This window comes from Gastrolobium bilobum, unplaced genomic scaffold (genome assembly GCF_033153095.1).
Source record: "Gastrolobium bilobum isolate Gb01-03AN ecotype WA unplaced genomic scaffold, APGP_CSIRO_Gbil_v1 utg764926, whole genome shotgun sequence".
Taxonomy (NCBI): Eukaryota; Viridiplantae; Streptophyta; class Magnoliopsida; order Fabales; family Fabaceae; genus Gastrolobium; species Gastrolobium bilobum.
The window spans coordinates 1-10,265 of NW_026895209.1; the positions used below are offsets into that span (position 1 = coordinate 1).

General features: G+C 37.1%; 1 protein-coding gene and 2 non-coding genes across 3 annotated transcripts; 1 reads left to right on the forward strand and 2 right to left on the reverse strand.

Annotated features, from left to right (window-relative positions):
- Nucleotides 1-65: 65 nt before the first annotated feature.
- On the reverse strand, nucleotides 66-1,745 carry LOC133299848 (uncharacterized; the record flags this gene model as incomplete). The annotated part of the gene is made up of 1 exon (XM_061499350.1): nucleotides 66-1,745. A coding segment is annotated over exon 1 (1,680 nt), but the record flags the coding sequence as incomplete, so codon positions are not given.
- LOC133299862 (small nucleolar RNA R71) lies at nucleotides 1,069-1,174 on the forward strand. Its single transcript, XR_009749989.1, has one exon. It is a non-coding gene; the product is annotated as a small nucleolar RNA R71 (small nucleolar RNA).
- A 7,338-nt stretch (nucleotides 1,746-9,083) lies between the features above and the next one.
- Nucleotides 9,084-9,190, reverse strand: LOC133299854 (small nucleolar RNA R71). The gene has a single exon (XR_009749988.1). It is a non-coding gene; the product is annotated as a small nucleolar RNA R71 (small nucleolar RNA).
- Between the last annotated feature and the right edge of the window lie 1,075 nt (nucleotides 9,191-10,265).

Genomic DNA, 10,265 nt, shown 5'->3' on the forward strand with positions numbered 1-10,265 from the left:
GGCTCATCTATAGAGGGCTGAGTGTCTGATTCGACCAAAGTGGGTGAAGAGTTATTGTGCACAACCCCTTGGGGGCTATTATGAACAACAGAATTCTGAACAGGTTCAGAATTTGCATCCTTTTCTTTCTGCATGTTCTCCCCTTCTTCTTTTTTTAATGTGGAAGGTCTAACCACAGCTTCTGGCTGATTTACAGATCTGCCATTTCTAAGCTCTATCATATTGCATTGCTCTTTATTTCTCCTAGGTTCTTCAGTGTTACTCGGCAAGGTACCAGGAGGTCTGGTATTCATAGTGTTTGCTAAATGGCCTAGTTGGGATTCTATGTTCCTTAAGGATGCTGGAATACTTTGCACAACAGCTTCCAAGCTGTTTTGCTTGGTATCATTCTTAACCAAATATTCCCTTAACAAAGCTTCTAAAGAAGAGGATGGAGCCATGGGCATCTCACTAGGTTGAACAACAGCTTGCTGCCTTGAAGTTTGTTGGTAATTCTGGGTAGGAAAAGGTATTTTTGTTTGAGCATTAGAAGGACCAGCTTGCTGCCCCTGCCCTTGAAAATATTGAGGCTGTTGGTTCTGCCTCCATCCCTGGTTAAAGTTATTGGGAAAAATATTTTGGTTTCTATTTTGGTTTCCCACATAAAACACAGATTCTGGGTTGGATGGGCAGCTATCATACAAATGGGGCCCACCACAGCAAACACAAGTTACACTTGTGTTTATTGCATTAACTTGAGGTTGGGTCACAGGTATTTGAGGTGCAGGGACTTGGGATTGAGATAATCTTGCCTCAATGGTTTGTCCTTGGGTTCTCACTAAATTGGACAGTGCATCAAACTTGGCTGAAAGAGCTGTTACAGGGTCTATCTCATGTAAACCAGCCACTCTTCTTGGCTGATTTCTTTCTTCAGGCCATTGGGCATAATTTTGAGTCATTTGTTCTAACAACTCATGGGCTTGGTTAAAGGACATAGTCATAAACATGCCATTAGCAGCAGAATCTGCCAAGGCCCTGTTTTGAGTATTTAAGCCATTGTACAGGGTTTGTAACACTGCCCAAGAGGGCAAACCATGATTTGGGCATTGCTTAAGAAGGTTCTTGTACCTCTCCCACACATCCACTAGTGTCTCTCCATCCCTCTGCATGAAGTTAGCAATATCACCTCTAGTTTGCACTATCTTATTAGAGGGGAAATATTTCATAATGAATTTCTCAGCAAGGGTGTGCCAATTGGTTATAGAGTTGGATGGAAGGGAGTTCAACCATTCTTTGGCTTTGTCAGCCAGTGAATGAGGGAAGAGCTTCAATCTTAACACATCATCCAAGATGTTAGGATTCCTAAAAGTGTTGGCCACTTCTATGAAATTTCTAAGGTGCTTGTGTGGGTCTTCCATCAACAACCCATGAAACTGCCCCATGTTTTGAAGCATGGTGAACATCACCGGTTCTAATTTGAAGGGCACTCCATTCACAGGTTGGGCTATGCTTGGATCTAACTCATCCAACACAGGTATGATGAAGTCCATCATGGACCTATCATTATCATTTATAACAGGTGGTTCCCTTATCCTTGCAGGTCCTCCTACCCCATCATTCCCATTTACACTTCCTAAATCTTCCATTTCTTCAATTTCTAGAAGTGGAATTTGCCTATGTGCTATCTGAGCTCTTCTCCTAACTCTAAATGTCCTTTCAGGTTCCGGGTCAATTGAATATATGAACGGGTGTGGAGTTGCACTCATGCACCCCTTTTAACTAAAACAGGTAAACCTGGCTTAGTTAAAACACCTAGATTACTAACCAACTTTTATGCAGAACAAGCAAAAAATAAACACACAAGAACCTGCAAGCAGAAAAGTCCCAAGACAGTTCACAGCCTGACGGCTTTATAAGGCAGTAATAACTCACCCTCACACAGGGTGGAACTAATAATTAAAATAAAAATGAAACTAAGAAAAATTAAATGACATAAAATAAACAGAATATGAACAGAACAGATTTTAAACTACCAATATTCAAGATACTATAGAACTAATATCTAAACAAAACTGACACAGAATTCAAATGAGCTACACTAAAAACAGCAAAAAGAAGCAGTTCAAAAATAGCAATCACACAGAAACTTGATCATATACGCCTCGATCCCCGGCAACGGCGCCAAAAACTTGTTGCCTTGCTAACAGTTGTGCAAGTAATGCGCGCAAGTATACGCGACAACAAGTAATATAGGGCTGTTATAAGTCCCAGTTATCGTTCCCACAAGGATCGTTGGCGTTTTGAAATGACTAAAATTTGTAATTGCTTAAAATTGAGTTACTATTTGAAAATAAAAGAAATAAAATTGTAAAGTAAAAATAATTTAGAATGGACCTAAAACACTACTGTTCACTTTTCTTTTAAAATTTTCTGAATTACTTTCCTAAGTTATAAAATAAGAATGAAGAATTAAGCAACTTAAATGACAGATGCGACAAAAATTTTGAAAACAGAATATAGATTGAACTATGAAATAACAAAGGAAATTGGAAAATCTGAATTGATAAAGAGGTTTAAAAAGGTGGGTTGAGTTCTGGTTCTCCTTCCCCACAGTGCTTGAAAAATAATTTGATTAACAAAAAGCTCATTCTAAGATTCTCAGTTAACAGGGCTGTATTGTTAATTTTTAATCTCTTAAAAATTATTTTATCCCAAAGTTGCCCACTTCCATATCTCTATGCCAAGTGGGGTTAGGACTCTTGAGATTCAGGTCCAATATTACATGAGGACTCATTCATTTCTGAATTGAGATCCCTTAGATGATTTCTCATCTAAGTCCATGTGTCTAATGCAGAATCCAGAATTAATTGTTTCTCAACAACTAAATCCTAACCAAACATCTGACATTTGGCCAAAATGCAGATAATTTTTAACATTAGAAACAGCATTAAACAACTGAGATATAACAATTAAAACCAGAAAATCAAAGATCTAACAAGCACTGAGGCTTTGGGTATCACCAAAACCCAACCTCTATAAAGTTAGCCACTATCCATATGGATGAGGCTTACACACAGTAACAGAGACTACAGAAATCACAAAATACAAATTCTAAAAACTAAAATTACAGCACTGGCCTAACAACCGGCAATCTCAGTGCTGTAAAGACATGCATCAAGTTCATCAAATGAACCAGAATCTCATTACAAAACAGAAATTAATAGAAAATAAAAATTGTTCAGAAAACAAAAAACTAAGAAAAACGATAAATCAGAAATCAGGAGTGGGAAAAAAGGGTCCTTTTGACTCACTCCTCTTTCCCTTTTTATAGGGTTCCTTTCCTTCTTTGCACGATTTTCCTCTCCAGCTCAGCAGGTATACACGCGCTCCTTGCGCGTTACACACCGGTGGTCCCCAACAGCTCCCTCCTCAGACAATCTAAATGGATTGTTGCTCCTTCACCCCGTACGTAAACTTGCGCCCACAAATCGCTCCAGTCTCCACTCTCAAAAAGTATCCAGCTCATCCACTCAGCAAGGGGTTGTTGTTTTGACGTTTTCTGTATGAGGAAAGGGTGTCTAGGGTTTGGTTAATCTTTCAATGAACCGTGATTGAGGGTTTATCTTGACAAATAAACCAAATACAAAGAACGGTTTGGCTTTGCAAATCGCTTTGTGGTCAGGAACTTTGGTCGGTTGTGTGCTAGGGTTTTCTAGCAGCCCTTTCTCGTTTCTGACTCTGTCTCTTCCTTTCCTTTTGATTTTTCTTCATCTGGCTTTCTTTCTTCCTTTCCTTTTGGGCTTTTTAGGTCCGGCCCATCACTTCCCTGTATTTTTTTTCTTTTTCTCATGCTGACTTCTTTCTCTCCTCTTCTATTTTCTTCTTTTGGGCCACTTGATTGGGTTTTAATTCCTCTGGCCCATCTTCTTTTCTGATTTGCTTTCTCATTTTTGGGCTTCTGATCAAAGCATTTGCCCAATTTTTCTTCACTCTTTTTCTGCATGGAGAATTAACACCAATTGGGCCTGAACATATAAAATCAGCCCATTAATATCAAAATCAGAAAAATTCACTTCAATGCAATTTTTGGAGTTTTTTTTATTAACAAGGATATTCTTTTCACTCCCATTTTAATATCAAATTACATGTTCTAAGTCACAAACAATGGACTTATCACAAGCCATATTTAAATTTTGGTTGATATAAAATTTGAATTCAACTGTGTTAGTTGGTATATTACTTAATTTCGATTTAAACTTTTTTGCATAAAAAAATAAACTTTGAATTCAACTTTGTTAGTTGTTAATCAAAATATCTTTTATACGTACATTGTTTTATTGACTGGACGCTGAATTCGTTAAATTAAATTGAAAGCCAATATATCTAAAGCTACAACGATTTGAGTCTCTGATGCAATATCCTCCGATTGAGACGTACCGTTAGAATTGGCTATTATAAGGGAGTGTGCCACCCTGTACATGTATTAAAATATTACGGTAATTGCCAGTATTTACCAAACCCTTTGGCCCTTCAATATGGCATTGATTTCCTAAAAGTTTTCTAGTTTTTTTATTTTCAGAAAAAAAAACTTTGTTTGATGATGTCATGTTTTGTATAAATAATTTTAAAAATTATAACTGTTTTTTAATTTTTAGAATCTAATTTAGAAAATATATCTTAGTTGTTTTTATTTTGTATTTTGACTTTTAACTTTCAAAACAAAAAAATACATAAAAAATCATAAAACACCGATCGCACAAGTAATATAATGATAAGAAAAGTATCGTCTCCACAGGGATTGTGATCGAATATCAAATAATCGTTCCTTTTAAGACAGAAATGATTCAAATAGATGTGAAAAATATTGTGGATTTGATTAACAATAAGAACTAAGATAAAAACGTATTTTTGAATTTTTGTTATGAAAAATAAAACAGAGATTGATTTTATAAAATATAAAAAAGCATTGTAGCTAGAGTGCACTCACCATATGATCCCACCTTTTACTCTGGATTGATTTAAAATACTCATTTAAATAAATACTCAGATAATTTATCATCTAAAAAAATTAAACAGCTAACCCTCAATTCCTTGCAAGGTTAACCCTTTAACCCTAATTAGAACTTCAATTCCTTGCAATGTTCCTCAAAGAATTAAGCAATGAACGCAATAAATTATTATCCTACTCCCTTTTAAGATCAAAAACCTCAATATTCCTATTTAGGGTTCTTTCCCTCAAATTATCATCAACTATTAGATTGATCAATTCTAACAAAGAAGATAGAAATTACGCACAGAGTAGAGATAAATGTAAATATATAAAAGAGTAATTATAAATCAATCTGTTGTAACAAGGGTTCATATACGGTTTGTGACTCTAACTACAATAAAGAGTACTAGCCAACCATGATCATGGATGACATAAAATTCTACAAGATAAAGATGTCAGTATGTATTACAAAGAGAAGACTAAGAACAATCCTCTGTTCCTCTCCTCCTTCTGGAATCCTTGTTTTTCTCTGTCGTCAAAAAGTGTCTTGAATAAACCCTCACAACGTTCTTTTTATAATCCTGGTTTGCTTCTTCCAAAATTGCCCTTTCAGAACACGGTAATTTTTCTCGCAAACTGGCGCGGGATCGCGCCACTATGGAGCGGAACCGCGCCACTTCTCTGGAACGTAGGCCTGCAACCTAACTGGCGTAGGATCGCGCCACAATGGCGCCATATCGCACCACTTCTCTGGTAAGTGGCCCAGGGGAATCTGGTTGGCGCACGATCGCGCCATATCATTGAAATGGAAAAGCCAACATAATAAGCAAGTATGTAAATAAACTGCTCTTTTATGACTTAATCCTTATCATTTTTAGCTTGGAAAACTACATATGCCAGAGGCACATCAAACCATTCCCAGATTTAAACGTTGTTGTCCCCAGCAACAAACAAGATCCAAACATAGAAAAACCAAAACCAACAATCTTGCACAACATCACACAGACAATCAATAGATCACTAGGCTAAGCATGACTGAATCAATGCAAAGAACTCCTAACAATGCCTTCTATTCTCACGAAAATGTTAGAATCTAACTTGAACACCCCTCACTAAGATAACATATGACACTCAACACTCAAGTGTTTGAGGGAATAACAATCACTCAATCCACCACAGCAATAGCACTACCATAAGCTTGATCATATTCTCAAGTTCCTAAAGATGAGGAACATTAACGCATGCACAATTGATCAAAAGGACTTCACATGGATGTAACTTGGTCTGGCTTAGGGGTAGGAAATTATGGGAAGTAGTTAAATTATAAGTTGAGATTGAAACACTGATATACATTTGCAAAACAATCAATCTCAAACAAATTTAAGCTCCACTATTCTTTAAGATTAGGGATCCATCCTTTTTATTTTCCCATTTTTTTCACATTGCTATATACACTTTCTCTCTATCTTGATATAATTAATTTTTTTTTAGAAAGATACTACTTAGCTTTAGTGGAGCTTACCTCAATTGATTTTCTTTTCTTATCAAACATTTCAATCTCAACAAAGGTAAGACAATAAGAATATGGCTAAGCAATTAGCAGGAATCATGAAAAAATAGGCCCAGGCTCAAAGGGGTTAACAATGAAAAAATCAAACAGGTGGGCAATTTGGCCATGGCTAACAATAATAAAATTGCCTTAATCATTTCAATTAATGCATGTATCACAGAGAAACAGAGCAAGTTCTAGAATGCTATCACAATGAGGTATCTCAAGAATAAAAATAAGTGTTTAAGCATAAAACCTCACCAGCTATGGTATCAAGCTAGACTCTCAAAAGAAACATCAGGCATCATTAATCATTCAAACACAAAATTCAGACAAACGAGAAATCATGAAATCCACTCATGCCTATGCAATATCATGCCAAAAGTTCATACAATACATGCTTTCTATGATGAACCCTTAGTTCATCATGGTTTTTAGCAGGAATTAGGATCAAATTGTGTGATTAAATGATGAAAAACAAGGTTAATGTCCTAAGATGTCCTCAATTACAAGTTCAAGAGCTTTATTGGAAATTTGTATGATTCTTGTAGGAAAAGCAAGCTTGAAAGACAACTGGACAAGGAAGAAGATTCTGGAGCTCAAGAGGAGAAAAATTGCCTAAGTGTTGAGCGCTAAAACGTCCACACTGAGCGTTTTAGCGCCCTGCTACAGGAAGAGGCCAAAACTTGCTGGTGATGAGCGCTAAAACGCCCACACAGAGCGTTTTAGCACGCTGCTGCACTAAGAAGATGGAAAATTGCTGGTCTTGGGCGCTAAAACATCCTGCAATAAGCGTTTTAGCGCCCTAAAGTGGAAAAAGATTCTGGTCTTCACCGCTAAAACGTCCAAATCAAGAGTTTTAGCGTTGGAGTCAGTTAAAGTTAGTTGAGCATTCACCAAGTTTGGACGCTAAAACGGTCATTCCTTAACGTTTTAGCGTTGGAATCAGTTAAAAGCAGTTGAGCATACGTAAAGCATGGACGCTAAAACGGTCACTTATGGACGTTTTAGCGCCCACATCAGTTTTCTGTTTTTAATTGTAACACTATATAAGGCAAAGCTTTGACACTTAGAAGAAATCTGGATCTGAGGGGTCTGAACTCTCTCTCTCTCTTAAACTTAGTCTGACTTCTCTCTAAATTCTCTTAGTTTTTGTATTAGGATTTCCTTGTAATAGTTTGGAGATTGAAGACTTTCAACATGGAAATGAAGTTTGTTTCTTCTTCTCTTATTTATTCCTTAGTCATGTCTGAGTAGAGTCTTTGTAGTCTGAATGCAATAGAACTCCATAATAATACTATGTTGATTTGATTAATATGATGAAGTATTCTCCATGTGTTGATTTGAGATTTTCTGATTTAATTATTTCTATCAAGGAAGTAATATAGAATAGGGATGTTTATATGACTTCTGTATTTGATAATCTCAACATCAGAATTCTAGTACTCAAGGGATTGATGCTAGAGTTCTGATGTAATCTTAAAACTTTAGTATTTCATGCATGTATTAAGAAAGAGATCACCAAGGGATTGGGGTTTCTGATTAATGTATCCATCAAGGTAGTAAGGGATTACATTTTGATGATAAGTAAAAGGTTGATTAACATCACATGGAAAGGAATTCATCATATGATCAGTTTTTTTACATAGGTTATTGTGGAGGAAAGTTGTTTTCTGACTACTTGTTGTTTTATTAATTCCTAATCCACATTTACTTTGTGTCAAATTACTTACAATCAATTTTCTGGTGACAAATTATTCATGATTTTTACAAACTTTTATTTGATTCAAATTAGTTTTCTATGGTATATTGGTGTTTGAACACAATTCCTCGTGGGAACGATCTTTACTCATCATTTTATTACTTGTACGATTAGTGTACTTGCTAAACGTCCAACAAGTTTTTGGCGCCGTTGCCGGGGAATTTGTTTTTCAACACTCACTGATACTATAGAATTCTGAGATTGAATCCTTTTATTTTCAGTATTTTAGTTTATGTTAAGTTTCTGGTCAATTTTGATTCTGGTATATGCGAGGTACACTTGATCCGAATTTGTTGTTGTATGATCCAGAATTAGAAAGGATATTGAGGAAGCACAAAAGGGCAGCCAGGCAAAGGAGACAGTTGCAAGAAATTGGTGAATCAAGTACGGTTAATCAGGAAGATATAATGGCAGAGAATCACAAACCACCACCACCACAGAGGACACTGGGAGAGTACATGACTCCTGCAGTGATTCCTCCAATTGGGAGTGTTGTGCGCCCAACAGTGGAGCCCAACAACTTTGAATTGAAGCCTGTTTTGATACATTTGGTGCAGAAGGATCAGTTTGCTGGAACCAGTGCAGAGGACCCTTACTTGCACATAGAGCACTTCCTATTGTTGAGTGATACTGTGAAGATAAATGGTGTCACAAGATATGCAATTCTGTTGAGACTATTCACTCATTCACTGACGGATGATGCAAGGAGATGGCTGCAATCATTGCCACAAGGAAGTATAACAACTTGGGATGATTTGCAAACCAAGTTCTTGCAAAGGTTTTTCTCAGCATCCAAGAGGGCCAAGTTGAAGGATGAGATTACAAGCTTTAAGCAGAAAGAGTCAGAATCCATTTATGAGGCTTGGGAGAGATTCATGACTTTGTTGAGGAAATGTCCACAGCATGGAATTGAGGCATGGCAACAAGCAGCAATCTTCCTGCAAGGAATGACCATTAACACTAGAACCTTAGTGCATGCCACTGCGGGTGGATCATTGACTACCAAGACCCCTCAAGAAGCCTTGGATATCTTTGAGTCATTGGCATCTCAGGAATTTGATAATGCCCCAGTTTCTGACAGAAGGACAGGAGTCATCAGGTTGGATGGGTATGATGCTCTGTTGGCAAGGAATGATCAACTGATGCAGACACAGAGACAACAGCAGCAACAATTAGATACCCTTATCAAGCAACTCTCTTCACAAAAGGTAGCCTCTGTGGAAACCAAATGTGTATGTGCTATCTGTGGCAAGGGCCATGTGACAGAGGAGTGTGATTATGGGGGATCATCAGAACAAGCAGAGGTGAATGAAGTGTGGTATGATCAGAATAATCAAAGGAACTACAACAATCAGGGAAAGAATGTGTATATGCCACCATGGAAAAACAAGAATCAACACCCAGGATTCAGCTATAGTTCCAACCATCAATTGAATCCACCATTACATCCTCCACCACCACATATGAAGGAGCAGTCAAGTGATCCTGCTGCATGGGAGAAAGCGTTTGCTCAGTTATCTAAGACAACTCAGGATTATATTCAGGGTTCTAATTCATTCAGGGAAGAGACAACTGCATTCATGCAGGAGACCAGAACTTCTTTCAAAAATCAGGAAGCATCAATCAGAAATTTGGAGACCCAGATTGGTCAATTATCAAGATAGATATCAGAGAGACCACAAGGGAAATTTCCAAGTGATACACTAGTGAATCCTAAGGAGCACTGTAAAGCAATTATGACAAGAAGTGGGTTGGTACTTCAACCAGGGAAAAAGAAGGTGGAAAAAAATAAGAATGAAGAAGAGGTTGTGATTGAAGATGTAGTCTCTGATGATGAAGTAGAGAAGATAAGAAATGAGAAAAGTGAGAAGGAAGTAGTTGTTAGAGATGTTATAGTTGGAATTGATAAAGAAGAGGAAGGGAAGAACAATAAGAATGAAGGAGAGGTAGAAGTTGGTAAAAATGCTTCCCCACAAAAGATGATG